The 18,862-nt window shown below is 45.0% G+C and overlaps 1 protein-coding gene across 1 annotated transcript in view; it reads left to right on the plus strand.

Moving 5' to 3' along the window:
* P4HTM (prolyl 4-hydroxylase, transmembrane) overlaps nt 1–18,862 on the plus strand; it is a 72,579-nt gene that overhangs the window by 41,028 nt on the left and 12,689 nt on the right. The window contains exons 5-7 of the mRNA XM_066596814.1: nt 232–394; nt 5,981–6,166; nt 9,090–9,180. Coding sequence (XP_066452911.1) covers nt 232–394; nt 5,981–6,166; nt 9,090–9,180 — 440 coding nt within the window. The remainder of the gene's footprint in view (nt 1–231; nt 395–5,980; nt 6,167–9,089; nt 9,181–18,862) is intronic.

Genomic DNA, 18,862 nt, shown 5'->3' on the forward strand with positions numbered 1-18,862 from the left:
ACCCGCGGGTGGTCAATGCATTCCTATGGGGTGCGGATCCGCATACGGGTGATCCGCTGCTGATTTTAATTCTTCTTTTCCCCGTGGACATGAGGCCTTAGTCTCTCCAGCCCTGGAAGTATATGAGGATTACCCCAAAGATTGAGCATTGCTTGTAATTGTGTAATGTAGGATGTGATGGCGGACATTATCAGGGTTACCACTTCTGGTATCCGCATCTTGTCATCACAGGTGTCCTCAGCTTGGAAGAGTTCAAGAAGCTGAACCTCAGGGACTTCCACCGGTACCTGGGCAATCGAGAAGTCACCATGAACGACCTGGTGAGGAACAGTCAGCACACCTGGCTCTACCAGGGAGAGGGCGCCCACCAGGTGCTGAGATCCATACGCCAGAGGTGGGTATACAGGAGAGCGGTGGAAATCTGTACCCCCTTCCTCCACTCTCCAAATTATATTGCCCTCGTAATAACTCCTAATGGGAGTTATAGATAGGGTATGTATAGTTATGCGAGAGGAGAAGTGGGGTATAGAGGGTTACTAATATCTATATAGTATTGCAGAGATGGGAAGGGGGGGAACAGAAGGTTACTAATGTCTATATAATGGTGGAGAGAGGAGAAGTGGAGTACCAGAGGGTTATGAGCATCTGTATAGTTGTGGAGAAAGGAGAGTTGGAGCACAAAGTATTAATAGGGAAGAAGTGCGGTACAGAGGGTTACCAATACCTAAATAATGGTGGAGAGAGGAGAAGTGGGGTAAGAGAGTTACGAGCATCTGTATAGTTGTGGAAAGACAAGAACTGGGACGCAGAGTATTACTAGAGAAGAAGGGGGGTATGGAGGGTTATTAGCAGCTATATAATGGTGGAGAGAGGTGAAGTCGGGTACAGAGGGTTATGAGCATCTGTATAGTTGTGGAGAGAGAAGAACTGGGACGCAGAGTATTACTAGAGAAGAAGGGGGATATGGAGAGTTACTAGCAGCTATATAATAGTGGAGAGAGGTGAAGCCGGGTAAAGAGGGTTACTAATAGCTATATAATGGTGGAGAGAGGTGAAGTGGGGTACAGAGAGTTACTAATGTCTATATAATGGTGGAGAGAGGAGAAGTGGGGTACCAGAGGGTTATGAGCATCTGTATAGTTGTGGAGAAAGGGGAGTTGGAGCACAAAGTATTAATAGGGAAGAAGTGGGGTACAGAGGGTTACCAATACCTAAATAATGGTGGAGAGAGGAGAAGTGGGTTAAGAGAGTTACGAGCATCTGTATAGTTGTGGAGAGAGAAGAACTGGGACGCAGAGTATTACTAGAGAAGAAGGGGGGTATGGAGGGTTATTAGCAGCTATATAATGGTGGAGAGAGGTGAAGTCGGGTACAGAGGGTTATGAGCATCTGTATAGTTGTGGAGAGAGAAGAACTGGGACGCAGAGTATTACTAGAGAAGAAGGGGGATATGGAGAGTTACTAGCAGCTATATAATAGTGGAGAGAGGTGAAGCCGGGTAAAGAGGGTTACTAATAGCTATATAATGGTGGAGAGAGGTGAAGTGGGGTACAGAGAGTTACTAATGTCTATATAATGGTGGAGAGAGGAGAAGTGGGGTACCAGAGGGTTATGAGCATCTGTATAGTTGTGGAGAAAGGGGAGTTGGAGCACAAAGTATTAATAGGGAAGAAGTGGGGTACAGAGGGTTACCAATACCTAAATAATGGTGGAGAGAGGAGAAGTGGGTTAAGAGAGTTACGAGCATCTGTATAGTTGTGGAGAGAGAAGAACTGGGACGCAGAGTATTACTAGAGAAGAAGGGGGGTATGGAGGGTTATTAGCAGCTATATAATGGTGGAGAGAGGTGAAGTCGGGTACAGAGGGTTATGAGCATCTGTATAGTTGTGGAGAGAGGAGAGCTGGAGTGCAGAGTATTACTAGAGAAGAAGGGGGTTATGGAGGGTTAATAGCAGCTATATAGTGATGGAGAGAGAGGAATGGGGGTACGGTGAGTCACTAATATCTCTATAGTCGTGGAGAGGTGAGAAGTGGGGTATGGAGGGTTACTAGCATCTATATAGTCCACAAGAAGAAAAAGAGTTACAGCAGCACTCCAAAAGTTCAGTCACACCGCTGGTGCAAGGTACTATGCAGTAGCCCAGTTAGGGTCCCGACTCCCCGGGTCCACCGTTGGTCAAAGACCCAAGCACAGGGTCGATACGTAGCTGCTTGCTTCCTCATGCTATTCTAATAAAGAAGAGGATTTTTAATGAATGCTGCCTGGTTCTTCTCCTTTTTAGCATCTATATAGTGATGGACAGATAGACACACAGTAAACAACACCAGGAGTTGCTAATGTTAAAAACACATTGCACGAACCTTGCACGTTCGTGCGTTGCGATGCAATGTTTTGGAGGCCCCATATAGAAGCATGAGCAAAAAAAGAAAGAAAAACCATATCGCAGCAAGATAGCACATGCCACGATTTTTTTTCATGCAACATAGCATGATGGAAGACATTGCACATGTGAAGTAAGACATTGAAACACATGGGCTTCATATTCCAGCGACTTCACGCACTCTCGCATCGCCGAAAAATCGTGCGTTTTTATTGCCCCTGTGAAATCGGCCTTGGGGTGCATTCACATGTAACAGATTTGATGCGGATTTTCCGTGTCCTAAAAGAAGTCTGCAGCAAGTACACACCAAAATTTGTCAAAATTTACACTATTTCATACGGATTTTGTTGCAGAGTTTGATGTGTATCTGCAGCAGATTTCAGCTCTTCCATTGAATTTAAATTGAAGAGCTGAGCGTTGCGATAAAAAGGAGGCTCCATAGGGAAACATGGGCTAGAAAAAAAAAATCGCAAAACGCAGAAATGGGACATTCTGCAATTTTCAAATCTCGGAACCTCGCAGGACGGAAAACCTCACAAATGGGAATGAAAGCATTGAAAATCATTGGTTTCATAATTCTGCGTTTTCACTCACTCTCCATTCATGCAACTTTATCGCCAGCGCGAAGGCAGCCTGAGGATGTGTTTACACATAGCTGATTTGGTGCAGATCCTCAGCAGATTTCACCCTTTCAATTTGAATTCAGTTGAAAGGGTGAAATCTTTTGCAGATCCACACCAAAATCCTTGACAAAATCTGCATCCAAATCAGTGACATCTGAACGCACCCTTAGGGACCTTTCACATGGGATGCAATTAGGCCGCAGGGCGCAGCCAAATCCACAATTCTGACAGTGGAATTTAAATCCCCCGGTCGATTTTCGGGGGATCTGGTACAGATCCCTGCGATGAGATTGCAGGGAGCCGTGCGGGTGAAATGGCAGTCGGGGGGCCTTCTGAAAAGTCCAAGGGCTGTCATGGCAGAATGCCTATCAAGCCATGCCCGTGGGGTGGCTTGATAGAATGCCTGCCCGCTCTCAGTATGATATAATGCTATGCTATGCGCTTTTTTGGTCACTCTGTCTCCGAGAAAAAAATGCAATAAAAAGCATAGATGAAAAAATACAAACGTTATGGCTGTCGGAAGATGGCAGTAGAAAATAACTTTAAAAAATTAAATATCTTTCAAAAATAATAAAAGTAGTATAGCAAAAAAACGATATGTTTGGTATCTTAGTAATCGTACTGACCCATAGAATAAAGTTTGTGCACTGTAGAAACAAGACGCACTGAAAGATGCGGAATTTTGTGTTTTTTGTTGGGTTTTTTTTTCATTTTACTCCACTTTAAAAATTTTTTAGTACATTATATGGTACCCTAAATAGCATCATTGAAAAATACAACTCGTTCCGCAAAAAACAAGCCCTCAGACATCTATGTCAATGGATAAATAAAAGTTATGATTTTTTAAAAGGGGGAGGAAAACTGAAAATGGGGAGGGGGGGGGGGGGGGGGGACAAAAAACGTGTCCTTAAGGCCTCCTACACAGTTGCATTTTTCTTGCAGGTTTTTTTTCCCGCGATATCACTGCATTTTATTCACGCGATTGTCAATGGGACTTTCTAATGTTAAAAACGCATCGCACAAAAATTGCAAAGCACCAACTTGCAATGCGTTTTTAACATTAGAAAGTCCCATTGACAATCGCGTGAAAAAACGCAGCGATATCGCGTGAAAAAAAATGCGCAAGAAAAACGCAAGTGTGCAGGAGCCCTAAGGGGTTAAACAGTAATGAAGGAATAACCTGTATTGTGAGGGCAGAAGGTGACTGCAGATCTGGTGAAATCTCTTATCTCCATAATCCACTTGGAGTTTATTTACTGAGCTGATGTAGTGTTAATTGAGGGCCACAGAGGAAATGAGGATCCAGCCCGCCTGTAATTATCAGCAAACAGCTCGGAAATCAGTGGGCGCCCTTCTGTTTACTTTCATTTACTTTGTCCTAATGAATATGTTGCCTGGAGTGATTGATTCGATGCTTTATCATGGCATATAGAAAAGACTATTGAAAAAGACGGATGACAATACGCCATACTGTAAACTCCCAACAAATGTCTGGCCATTAGAAAACCTTTGCTAAGCACTGTGTGCAAAAGTGGCCTCAGGGTACGTTCGCACAAGTACAAAATTTGGTACAGAGATTGACCTACAGTGTGGATTTGATGCACTTGAGGGTGTGGGACCCATTTTGGACCTAAAGGCGCAAAGATTTGGGGGGATTTTCATGTCCGCTTTTCAAAAACCATAGCATTTTTATCTTTCCGTTGGCATAGCCATATGTGAGCTGCTTGTTTGCGTGGCGAGTTGTAGTTTTTACTGGTACCATTTTGGGTTACATATGTTATTGTATAACTTTATTAATTTTTTTGGGCGCATGGTGGAAAGACACATCAACTTTTTGGATAATTTTTTTTGTTATTTTTTGGAAGGTAAAGTGAACAGAAAAAAAACATTTTGGCCCTTTTTTATAGCATTTCCTTCATGGAATAAAACGTTCAATTTATTCTATGAGATGTTATGGATGCAGTGATACCAAACACATAGCTTTTTAAAAAGTGTTTTTAATTAAAAGGGAAAAGTGCACAAAAAGGCACTTATTTTTTAATCGTTTTTTTTGCTATTTTTTATTTTTTTTCTACCTTTTTTATACCCCTGTAGGGACATGAACCTGCGATCTTCTGATCACTCAGATAATACTTCAGTGTATATGATTTACTTGCCAGTACTTGTTATGGCAGATCTGAAAGCCATGATTTTGTGGCGCAGGTCTGATGCTGTCACAAAGGGAGTGCCTTCCCTCTGTTAATGCCATACATGCCGTGATCAACTTATAGGGGCTTTAACAGTGGGGATCGGTATTCTCGACTATCGCCGCCATTGCTGCAGGAGGCCGGCTGTCTGTCACAACCAGCCCCCACTGTGGATGGCACGGACTCTGCTCCTGAACCCGCGCCATCCATATGATGTAAATGTACGTCATGGATTTTCACCACAGATTTCAACCCTATGGAGTAAAATCTGATACAAATTCACAACAAAATCTATATACTGTATAACACTTGTGGATTGTGTTGCAGATACATCACAGATTTTGTAGTAAATCCACAATGGAAAACTTGTACGTGTGCAAATATCCTTCAAGGGGTTATCTCACAAACAAGATACATAGGAGATAACCCACTGATCTAACCACTGGGACCCCCACAATCCAAGAACATTGCGGGACATTCTGGACTTTGGTTCTTGGTCGCAGTGGGTGTCTCAGCGGTCCTGTCAATAGGGGATAACTTGTGTTCATATCTTCTCACAATGCACAGAGCACAGAATGGATCTATTCATCCTAATCTTCCTGGTTCTTGAAAGACACTGAAAATTTTAGAAGCGAGCAGAAGGTCAATGGGATCTATTTGCCATTAGCGCCTATGAAAAGCTATGACCACATATATGCTGTAAAGGTTCCCAGTTGCAGTCATTACCTGATGTATACTGCTGGATAGTAGATCTAGTAGACTAATGGCCTCTGGTGTATCTACTCTTTAGAGTCATCAAGTTAACCCGTCTGCCTGCTGAGGTGGTGGAGAACAGCGAGCCCTTGCAGGTAGTGAGGTACGACAGCGGGGGACATTACCATGCCCACATGGACAGCGGGCCAGTGTTTCCCGAGACGGCATGCGCCCACACCAAGCTAACAACCAATGAAAGTTCTGCTTTTGAAACCTCATGTCGGTAAGAGACCCTCTGCTTACCCCCATCACTTCCATTCGAAATGTTGGAATAAGTCAAGTGAATTTTATTAACCCCGGGTTACAATGTGCAGAAACAACTGCTAAGTACTCTTACAATGGCAATGGACTCTCTCGCAACTTATTGTCTGTGCATATATTGTGATTATATCTACAGGCCACCAAAACAGGCTGTGCTTTCCAGGCTTCTGTAATCGAGGTCTGCAATGAATTTTGTGTAAAACCTTGCAGGAGAAGCAACAGAGAGGGCAGGAAACCGCATACTACTTTGAAGTCTGGGCGACTAGGTGACTAAAGGCCCATTTACATGTAAGAATTAACGTTCAAAATTCGTTCGTACGAATTTGAGCGATAATAGTTCAGAGTGAATGCGAAAAATCACTCATTTGTCATTTGCAGTTTGTTAAGATGACTTTTCAGTCAGCTTAAAAAACCTCATTGGCTCGCTGGCTTCTTGTCCTGTGTATACGCTCCCCACGCAGCGCTTCCCATAGGAGGTGAAGCGCTCAGCGAGAAGCCCGTGATCTAGAGGCAAGTCTTTCTGTGTAAACAGTCTGCACGAGCGCTGACGACCTTAGCGCTGCATTAGCGCTCGTGCAGTAGTTTGAAAGACTGTCGGCCCGTGTAAAAAGGCTCTATCTTGCACTTCTTCGTGGACCCTGAAACTAAAGGAAGGAAAGGAGTCTATTTCCTTCCTTCCATTCCTTATGAAAGCTGTTCATTTCCTTTCCTTCTGATGTATCGATTTCCCTTCCTTCCCTTCTTTTCTTTCCTTCCTTCCCAACTTCCTTACTATAGGTTTTCTTCTTACAGTACATCTTTTTCTTTTCTTCCTTCCTGTATATCTATTGTTCTCCTTTCCTTCTTTCCTGTGTATCTATTTCCCTTCCTTTCTTTCTTCATTGCTGCATATTTATCTTTCTTCCTTCTTTCTTTCCTTCCTCCCTGGTGTATGTATTTTCCCTTTTTCCATCGTTTCTCCCCATCCTTCCTGTATATCTATTGCCCTTCCTTTCATTCTTCCTTCCCGTATATGGATTTTTCCTTCATTCTGTCCTTCATTTCCTTCCTATATATCTGTTTCCTTTCCCTCCTTATGCCAGTCTCAGACAGCCGTAATTCGTGGCATGCCGGGTGCGATAGATAAGCGTTCAAGTATGCAGCAAGCACGTACTGACATGTGTACTTCCTGCGCTCATAATATGCGCCAAGATAAAATCTGCTGCGTTTTTTTTTTTGCGAGCGTTTTTCACACAGTTCGTGTGAGATTGGCTCAGCGAATTAGTACAGCATATTATAAATGTTCCAATAGAGAAGCCACATCCAGGGTACCAATGGTGCAAATACTCACAAGCTTTAAAACTGCTCCATCTTTATTCAAATGCACAGGAGTTTAGACAACGTTTCGCCTATCTCCCGTAGCCTTTTCCCAGTCACTGATTACCACAACCCCTGGTAATCGGTAACTAGAAAAAGGCTACGAGAGATAGCCGAAACGTTGTCTAAACTCCTGTGCATTTGAATAAAGATGGAGCAGTTTTAAAGCTTGTGAGTATTTGCACCATTGGTACCCTGGATGCGGCTTCTCTATTGGAACATTTATACGTGTTTGTATGGGTCATGGATGCAGACTAGAGATGAGTGAGTATACTCGCTAAAGGCAATTGCTCGAGCGAGCATTGCCTTTGGCGAGTACCTGCCCGCTCGAAAGGTTTGGGTGCCGGCGGCGGGCAGGGAGCTGCGGGGGAGAGCGGGGCGGAACGGAGGGGAGATCTCTCTCTCCCTCCTGCTGACAGCCGCTACTCACCGCTCCCCCGCGCTGGCACCCGAACCTTTAGTCTCGAGCGGGCAGATACTCGCTAAAGGCAATGCTCGCTCGAGCAATTGCCTTTAGCGAGTATACTCACTCATCTCTAATCCAGACCCATCCTGTTGAGCCTGCATCATTCACCGGAGGCCTTCCTCAGCATTGCGAGGTACGTCCAAGTGCTGTTGTCTATTTTGCATTAGTACAGCATATTAAAATCTGTGTGCGTAATACACTCATGTGAACCCAGCCTTGTAGCTTATATCTTCTTTCTTCCTGTATATCTATTTCACTTCCTTCCTATATTCCCTTCTCTTTCTTCCTTACTGAATATTTGTCTTACCTCTAAACTATATGTCTGTTTTCTTTCTTTCCTAATAGGGTATATTTTTCCTTCCTTCCTGTATATTTATTTTCCTTCCCTTCCTTCTCCTTCTTCCTCCCTGGTATATCTATTTTCCTTTCCTTCCAACCTTATAGTATATGTATTTTCCCTTCCTTTCTTCCTGTATATCCATTTCCTTTTCCTTTCCTTCATTCTTATATAGGTTTCCTTTCTTCCTTTCTGTATATTTATCTTCTTTACTATATGGCTCCTTTCTTTTTCTACCTGTATACTTCTTTTCCATCTCTTCTCTTCTTCCTTCCTTTCTGTATATCTATTTCCTATTCTTCCTTCCTTATAGCATATCTCTTTCCTTCCTTCCTGTATAGCTATTTTCTTGCCTTCTTTTCTTGCTTCCATTCCTAGATTCCTTATGGTATATATATTTCCCTTTTGATGTTTCCTTCCCTTCCTGTATATCTATTTATTTCCCCTTTGCTTCTCTTTCTTTCCCTTCTCATATACCATAAGAAAGGACATAGATAAGTAGATATATGCAGGCACCTACTGACAGGCCCCCTGCATAGAGGAGCTAATACTTTTTGATTGCATATGCTACATTGTGTTGACTTCAGATGACCACATCCTCCTGATGTCTCTGATGCATTTTGCTGTTTTATGGATGTGGAAATCCTGCCCCCTGCAGGATATACAGGCATATTACATCATTGATCAGTGGTGTGCCCGGACTCACACAATGTGCTCTCTCCTCAGATATGTCACAGTTCTCTTCTATCTAAACAATGTGACCGGCGGTGGAGAAACAACATTTCCAATCGCAGATAATAGGACCTATGAAGAGATGGTGAGTCACAGGTTTTACTCTGACAAAAACAGGCAGCATCGTCTTCACAATGGCTTCCTTATGTGCAGGGGCATAACTAAAGGCTCAGGGGCCCGGGTGCAAAAGTTCAGCTGGGCTTTCACCCCCCAACTGTACCTGTACCCATATCTAAACCATGCTGCATACAGCTGCAAAACAAATTCATATGCATGATCTAGCCCCTTCGCGTAAGCTTTCTAAATATGACTAATTTCCTGGACTATGTGAAAATATGTTTGTAGCCACCATTAAGCCGTTTTCACACAGCCAAGAAAATTGTGCGAGATTTGTGCGTTGTGTTGTCACTTTAACCTGAGTATCTCCTGGATATAATTTTATATGTACAGCTAGTATAAGTTCTACATCTCCTCAGGGGCCTGGGTGCAAAAGTTCAGCTTGCACACACATACCGCTTTTCACTGCTATTAGCGTGGTGACCCAAGCGCCGTACAACCCTCCCATTGATTTTAATGGGGTAAATCAAACCTGCGCTCAAATGCCGTGTTCCTAACCCTGCGATTTTCGAGAGCTGTCTGTTCTGTTTTTGCGTTTTCATGTTTTTTAATTGTCCTCCTTACCCATTACAATAATGGGGTGCATTAAAAAGCGCTGTACCATGTGTTCAAAAACGCCGCTTGAAATTGCAGTAGAAATGCCACGATTTCAGACAGCGTTTTCGGAATGCAGGTGTAAGAGTGGCCTTAGGGTGTGTTCAGGTTTTTGTTGTACTTTTGAACCACAAATAAGAAAAACACATGAAAAAAAATTGCATGCGGTATTCAAAGACCACATACATTATTAAGAAACTGTGTTTTTGATGCGTTTTTTAATTGTGTGTGAAGTGTGCAATTATATACAGTGTATACAGGAAGATGTATAACTTATAGATACATACATAGATATGAGATGGAACATAGATATAGATGTGAGATGGAACATAGATAGATGTGAGAAAGATATATTGATATGAGATAGACAGATGGATAGATAGACATACAGACAGATGGATAGATATGAGATAAATAGATGAAAGAGAGTTGGATGGATAGATATGAGATAGACAGACATATACATACACATACTGTGTTTCCTTGAAAATAAGACACTGTCTTATATTAATTTTTGCCTCAAAACAGGACAGTGTCTTTTTTTTCTGGGGGTGTCTTACCCAGCCGCCGGTGTCTGTGTCCCTCACACTGGACCCCACGCTGCTGCAGTCTTCAGCGCTGACAGGATTCTCTTCTCCTAGTAACGGCGCTTTGAATACCCCGCCTCCGGTAAACGCTGTGATTGCTTCATCGAGCGACGGCTCTGATTGGCTGGCGCTCGATCCAATCACAGCACTTGCCGGAGCAGGGTATTTAAAGCCCAATTACCAAGAGAAAGAGAATCCTGTCAGTGCTGAGAACTGCAGCAGCATGGTGCGGCTGGGTGAGTATAAGCAATAAGGTAAAAAAAGCAATAATCACCTAGCCACCGGCGTCTGTGTCCCTTGCACTGGTCTCCACACTGCTGCAGTCCTCAGCACTGGCAGGATTTTCTTCTGGCGTCGGGGCTTTGAATACCCCGCCTCCGGTAAGTGCTGTGATTGGATCAAGCGCCAGTTATTCAGAGCCGGCGCTTGATAAGCCAATCGCAGCAATTCAGTGATGTAATTCACTGAATGGCTGTGAATGTTCAAGCGCCGGCTTTGATTGGCTGGTGCTCGATCCAATCACAGCGCTCTCTTAATCCTGAAAATAGGGGTAAGGTTTAATATCAGGGTAGGGCTTATTTTTAGAGAAAACTGTACATATATATACACACACACATACTCCAGGGTCCGGTCCACTTCTCCGTGTGAGCAGAGCAGCAGGACAAGTAGATGCAGCTGGTGTCCAGTAAAAGGCAGGGGCAGCACTGTGATGACATAATCACTGCTCCACTCACTGCCGGGCCGTGTGGCTGCCTCTCTCCTCCTCCCTACTCCTCTACACTGTGTTGGCTTCCTCTCCGTCTGGTCACAATGTCGGCAGCGTGATCGCTGTGGTGCCGCCGACAGCGCAACCAGCCAGTAATGCACTGAATGTGTATATGTATATGGCGGAGGTTGGCCTATGTGCCCCCTCAACACAGAGGCCGGGTCGCCATTGTGACCCCTGCAACCACAAACTGTACGCCTATACATATTCTGTATATAGTGCATCCTGGACCAGTTTACATCAGCATGATTGATATCCCTATATACAGGAGATGTATAGCTTATACCAGCTGTTCATACATAATTATTTACAGGAGATATCCAGGCTATACCAGCATGGTATATATCACTTTATACAGGAGATGTACATTTACCTGTATCCCTGTATATAGTGATCTGGAGCACGCTGATGTAACCTGGGTATCTCCTTATAGAATTATATATGTACTACTGGTATAAGTTATACATCTCCTGTATATAGTAATATGGAACATGCAGGTACAACCTGGATATCTCCTGTATATACTTATATATGTACAGCTGGTATAACGTATATATTTGAGTATGTACAATACTTACCACCTCCGACACTGCCTGCCGCATGATTGGTCACCAATAGTGCACCGCCGGGCAGATCAATCACGTGGCCAGCAGTACACTGATAGACTGCAGTTGTGACCAATCACAACTGTAGTCTCTCAGTGGAAGGGAGGAGTTCACCGGGGACGTCTGCAGCCTGTAATTGGCTGCCGGCCCTCTTCTCCTTGAATGCGACCCACAGCCAGCCCATGGTCTGCGGCAATGTATCTGGCAGAGGGATCTCGGCAGTGATACTGTATGTGACAGGGGGCCTGAGAGCCCCCGTTTGCAAAGGGTCCAGTTCACAATTGTAACCCCTAGCGGTACGCCAGTGCTTGTTCCCCTTCCCCAATCAGACGACTCCAGCTAAAGTTTAAATGGACCCACTATCAAGCATGCGTTGTGCCGCTTTATTCAAAGTCTACAGCTGAGTATGGCGCAGTGTATAATATTTAATATCTCCTGTGATGATTCTGCAAGGAACTTGAAAACTTAAGGGTATGTTCACACGGTGAAATCTGTCACAGAATTTTCTGCGCAGATTCCGCCCCTAAGATGGCAGTAGAAATCTACGGCTATTCTGCTGCGGAATTTGCCACAGATACACACATGATTTTAGCCCTGTCAGCAGACATAATCTGCATGCAGAATTTCTGATTTAATTCCGCAAGGATTGCTGCTACATGCTGCCATCACGTATATAGCTTGGTCACAGATTTCTGTTTCGGTTTTAGAGTTGGAATCCGTGGAGAAAATTCCATGTTGGATCTGTGTGATCATACCCTTAAGCCTCTTTCACGTGGAGTGATATCGCAGCACATTTAAGTGCAGGTTCCGCACCCAAATATATTGTAAAATCTGCACCATTTTAGCATTCAATGGAAATCCACACTGGAGTTCACACAGTGTGTATTTTTCCGCGTATGGATTTGGAAATCCACATTGTGAAAAAAGTATTGACGCGTCAGGTCTTGATGCAATTTCTGTACGGAAACCATGTTGGCTGGAACATGAAAATATGCTTTTGGGCTAAATCCGCGTGCAGATCCACATGAAAATCCACAGCTGAACTCTACGTTTTGCTGTGAAATAAATTGTTCTGTGTCGGAAAAATTTTTTCCTATGTGGATCTGACAGTAATAAGCCGTGTGAACAAACACTTACTGCCAGCTCTCTACACATATGACAGCAGAAATAACACTGCTGGCTTGTTAGCAAGGCATCCTTCTAAGAAGGGTTGTCCAAAGGAGAAATGGCCATAGGCCGTAGGCTTCATGTCCACGGGTACGCACGGCTTCCAAGTGTGGAATCCCACTGCAGTTTTCACCCGTGCCATGAGGCCAAAAATGACATGTACTCACCTGTCCGGACACTGCGGGGCTCACCTCCATCGCGGCCAGATCTTTTTTCTTCTAACCGGTGAATGTGCTTGGCACCCTGGCAGTGTGCCGCGTGCATGCGCCATGTTCCCTTTTTTATTTTTAATCTCCTGAGGATTCGCAGCACAGCCACAATGACAGCAGTGGCTGTGCCACGGATATGACTGCTTCCATTTACTTCAATGGAAGCCATCCCTGCAGGATCTGCAGAAGAACGAAGCATACTGCGATTTCTTCCCGCGCATGCGAACAGCACACGGGGAAAAAATTACATACGTGTGTTCTGCTCTCCTGTCAATTTACAAATTACTAGTGAAGACATTTCCAGATCAGTAACCAACTGGCCTAAAAGAGGAAAAGTAGCTGCTTTTCATAGGTGACAATCCCACCAAGAACTGGGCAGGCTGTCTACTAATATTGTCTTGAAACGTCTTCTTCTTCTTGCGTGACAACAGCCCATATTCCATGAAGTGGAGAAGATGTATAATAAAACCATGTTTACATGTCCCAATCAGACTTGAGCTACTCAGTTTTTTTAAATGTTTTAGGAATAAACTGGGAGGAGAGCCATTAATGATCACGCTAAACGGTTTTAAAAAAATAAGCTATTCACACGTCTGGCTTTAAAAAAAATAATTTTTATTCAAGTAGTTAGCAGATATTTAATTATTTTAATAGGTATTCTAGCTAAAAACATTAAAGGGATATTCCAGTTTAAACAAATTATTCCCTATCTACAGGATTGTAGATAAGTATCTGATAGGTGGTGGTCCGACCACTGGGAGCCCCACTGATCACAAGAATGGGGGCCTGGTCGGTACCTGAATGAAGGGTGCCCAGGTTGGGCAGTGCGGGAAGCACAAGTTGGGCAGGCACACTGCAATCCATTCATTTCAATGAGAGCGCTTGACGCAGAAATCTTTGGTGCTCTCACTGAAATGAATAGAGCACATTGTACTTGCCCAACCTGTGCTTCCCGCACTGCCCAACGTACGCTTCCTTCATACGGGGACCGAACGGGCCCCTGTTCTTGTGATCAGTGGGGGTTCGAGCAGTCGGATCCCCACCGATCAGCTAGTTATTCCCTATTCCATGTACAGAGGCTAACCTATTGGAACCGGAATACCCCTTTTAAAACATTACCACATTTAAAATATAAATATCCCATACCCACCCTCCCTATTCCACAAACCCCCACCACCTCCCTTACTTTCCCACAACCCCCCTCCTCTCTCCCAATCCCACAAACCCTCACCTCCTCCCTCCCTATCCCACTACCCTCACCTCCTCCCCCTATATACCTTCTCAAATTTCACTTCAAATTATTTACACCACATTTCCTATAATGCTGAATTCCTTTAATGCATGTTCAGCAACTGCACTTCCACAGCCAGACTTGGCGCTGGCTACTCTGGATAGCAGGATCTAAGGATCGCAGGTTTTCACCCTTTAACCCCTATACAGGGATCTGGACTTCGCTGCTACGAATCCCTAGGTTGCATCTCCAGAGTAGTCGCTGACTGGTGGAGCAAACAGGCAAGAAAGTAAACAGCAAGCCCTGGAGTCAATACTGGGTAAGGCCTCTTTCACACAGGCAAAAGCTATATCGCCGCGAGAAAATCACAGCGATATTGCAGCTGTGTTCTATGCAATGTCACCGTATTCTCTTACGGCGATATAGTGATTTTTGTGGCGCTACAAAGTCACACGACTTTGTAGCGCTATTTTGCCAGGATTTTTAGGAGGGCTTAAAATACAAGCCCTACCCTGAAAATAAGCCCTGGCTACATTTAAAAAACACCAAAACAATACATTACTTAACAGGCGCTGTCTGCTCCGCCGCAGTTCTCCTCTGGGTGTTCCGCCACACTTTTCTGTAGTCTTCAGCTAGCACTTTCTGGTGAGCGGGCTCAAAAATCCCGCCTCCAGGAAGTGCTGGCTCGGATTAGTTCTCGAGCCCTGCGGCTAAGCCAATCACTGCAGCGCTCGATGAACCAATCACATTGAATGGCTTTGATTGGTTCATCGAGTGCTGCAGTGATTGGCTGAGCCATGGCACTCAAGAACTGATCTAAGCCAGCGCTTCCTGGAGGCGGGATTTTTGAAGCCCCTCACCCACTAGGAAGTGCTGGTTAAAGACTACAGACAGGTTTGCCAGAGCTTTAAGAGGAGAAGTACGGCAGAGTGGACAGCGCCTGTTAGGTAATGTATTGTTTTTTGTTTTACTGTAAAAGTTGCATCGCACCACACGAAAACCACGTTTTCGTGTGATGCGATGCAACAGAAAGGAAGGCTCGATCTGGAATCATGGGCTACAAAACATCGCAAATTGCAGCTGTATAGAGCATGCTGCATTTTTTTTCTTGCAATGTAGCAGCCTACAAAACATAGCTAATGTGAAGGAACCCACTAGAAATCATGGGCTTCACATACATGTGATTTGTAGCAGTGTCGCATCGCGGGAAAATCGCACGATTTTGTGGCCCGTGTGAAAGTGGCCTGATCAGTAGAGATTAGCATCAGGCCAAATCAGACTCAACAACAAAATCGGCATCAGTGCCAGGTCAAACCAGGGGTACTACAAGTCACAGATTGGGAGACGGCATAGTCAGTCAATCCCAACTCAAAAAAATTGTTGGTGTACTATTATTTTTGGAGACCTTACCACTATTGGGGGCACTATTGCTATTAGGGTAATTAAGGAGGTGCACTATTGCTATTGGGGATATTAAGGAGGTGCAGTATTGCTATTAAGGCCATAAAGGAGGTACACTATTGCTACTGGGGCCATTGGAGGAGTTTTGTCATTAAAACAAAACTCCGTCCACCTGCTCGGCCCGGCCTAAAACAGCTGAGAGCCGTGCTGCTATCTGCAGCGACTACCGGGTGGATGGCCCAGCGAAGTCAGGTTTAGTCGGCGGCCAATCAGAGACTGCAGCGTCAGCGTACATACTTACCAGTAGTATGTATGGTGATGTATGTACAGTTACGCTGTGGCCTCTGATTGGCCATAGACCTCTCTCTTCCGCCGGGCCGTCTACCCGGAAGTCGACGACAACACTGACGGCGGCTCTCATCTGCATCCCGCGGCTCCAGGACAGGCGAGGATGCCCTATTTTAGGCCAGGCTGAGCAGGTGGACAAGGTTTTGTTGTAATGACAAAACCCCATTAGGGAGGCGCACTATTGCTACTGAGGCCATTAGGAAGGGGCACTATTGCTACAGGGGCCATTAAGGAGGCGCACTATTGCTACTGGGGCCATTAAGGAGGCGCACTATTGCTACTGGGGCCATTAAGGAGGCGCACTATTGCTACTGGGGCCATTAAGGAGGCGCACTATTGCTACTGGGGCCATTAAGGAGGCGCACTATTGCTACTGGGGCCATTAAGGAGGCGCACTATTGCTACTGGGGCCATTAAGGAGGCGCACTATTGCTATTGGGGCCATTAAGGAGGCGCACTATTGCTACTGGGGCCATTAAGGAGGCGCACTATTGCTACTGGGGCCATTAAGGAGGCGCACTATTGCTACTGGGGCCATTAAGGAGGCGCACTATTGCTACTGGGGCCATTAAGGAGGCGCACTATTGCTACTGGGGCCATTAAGGAGGCACACTATTGCTACTGGGGCCATTAAGGAGGCGCACTATTGCTACTGGGGCCATTAAGGAGGCGCACTATTGCTACTGGGGCCATTAAGGAGGCACACTATTGCTACTGGGGCCATTATGGAGGTGCACTATTGCTACTGGGGCCATTAAGGAGGTGCTCTATTTCTACTGGGGCCATTAAGGAGGTGCACTATAGTTACTAGGGGCATTAAGGAGGTGCACTATTGCTACTACGGCCGTTTAGGAGGCGTACTATTGCTATTGTGGCCGTTTAGGAAGCGCACTATTGCTATTGGGGCTGTTTAGGAAGCGCACTATTGCTATTGGAGCCATTAAGGAGGCGCACTATTGCTATTGGGTCTGTTAAGGAAGCGCACTATTGCTATTGGGGTTATTTAGGAGGCGTACTATTGCTATTGGGGCCATTAAGGAGGCGCACTATTCCTATTGGGGCTATTAAGGAGGCGCACTATTGCTATTGGGGCTATTTAGGAGGCGTACTATTGCTATTGGGGCCATTAAGGAGGCGCACTATTGCTACTGGGGCCATTAAGGAGGCGCACTATTGCTACTGGGGCCATTAAGGAGGCGCACTATTGCTACTGGGGCCATTAAGGAGGCGCACTATTGCTACTGGGGCCATTAAGGAGGCGCACTATTGCTACTGGGGCCATTAAGGAGGCGCACTATTGCTACTGGGGCCATTAAGGAGGCGCACTATTGCTACTGGGGCCATTAAGGAGGCGCACTATTGCTACTGGGGCCATTAAGGAGGCACACTATTGCTACTGGGGCCATTATGGAGGTGCACTATTGCTACTGGGGCCATTATGGAGGTGATCTATTTCTACTGGGGCCATTAAGGAGGTGCACTATAGTTACTAGGGGCATTAAGGAGGTGCACTATTGCTACTGGGGCCGTTTAGGAGGCGTACTATTGCTATTGTGGCCGTTTAGGAAGCGCACTATTGCTATTGGGGCTGTTTAGGAAGCGCACTATTGCTATTGGAGCCATTAAGGAGGCGCACTATTGCTATTGGGTCTGTTAAGGAAGCGCACTATTGCTATTGGGGTTATTTAGGAGGCGTACTATTGCTATTGGGGCCATTAAGGAGGCGCACTATTCCTATTGGGGCTATTAAGGAGGTGCACTATTGCTATTGGGGCTATTTAGAAGGCGTACTATTGCTATTGGGGCCATTAAGGAGGCGCACTATTGCTATTGGGGCTATTTAGGAGGCTTACTATTGCTATTGGGGCCATTAAGGAGGCGCACTATTGCTATTGGGGCTATTTAGGAGGCTTACTATTGCTATTGGGGCTATTAAGGAGGCGCACTGTTATTTTTGGGGCAGTATTATCTTTAGGGGGTGCATGATTGCTATTCACAGCATAATATTATTATTGGGACACTGATTAATACTAGGGCAACTACTGAGGGGAGCTATTACTATGGGGGCCACAGCTAGGGGTGCAGTTACTATTGGGGCCACAACTGGAGTTGACACATTAGCTGTAATCTACATACTAACAGGTAGACATGGTTATTAGCGGCAGGATTACATCTTCATCTTCACATCGAGCTCCATTTGTCGTCTGGTACGTTGCTGCTTCCAGGTGTTATATGTTTCTGTAGTAAATGGAAGACCCCCCTAAAAAGAAATGTAAAATTGTTATGAGAAAATACCCCTCCAAAACCACGCTTTTAGAGAATTCAGAATGCTGGATTATCTATGAAGTACGACCCACGAGCCGTCTGTATGGAGGTCACCCTTCAAAGCTGACGCCGGCCACAGATTGTAAGCTCTTCTGGGCAGGGTCCTCCTGGCACTACTGTATTGTCCTGCGGTTCGCCCTCCCATATGGCGCTGTGTAGTATGTTGGCGCTTTAGGATTACAGAATTATAGTAAATGTATCCCCCCCCTCATATTTCTCTTCCGTTCTCGCTGGTTGATGAGAATTGTACCACTTATTTGACGATTTATGAAATTGATCTCTCCGTCCTCGCAGGTTGTGGTATCTCTTTATGTTCTATCATTTCCGAAGTTACCTTCTTATCTGCTCTCTGTCTACATTTAGGCCCAATAGCTGCGTGCCCGTAACCCAAAATGGCACTGTCAGAATTGACAACGG

Source organism: Eleutherodactylus coqui, chromosome 3, assembly GCF_035609145.1.
Source record: "Eleutherodactylus coqui strain aEleCoq1 chromosome 3, aEleCoq1.hap1, whole genome shotgun sequence".
Taxonomy (NCBI): domain Eukaryota; kingdom Metazoa; phylum Chordata; class Amphibia; order Anura; family Eleutherodactylidae; genus Eleutherodactylus; species Eleutherodactylus coqui.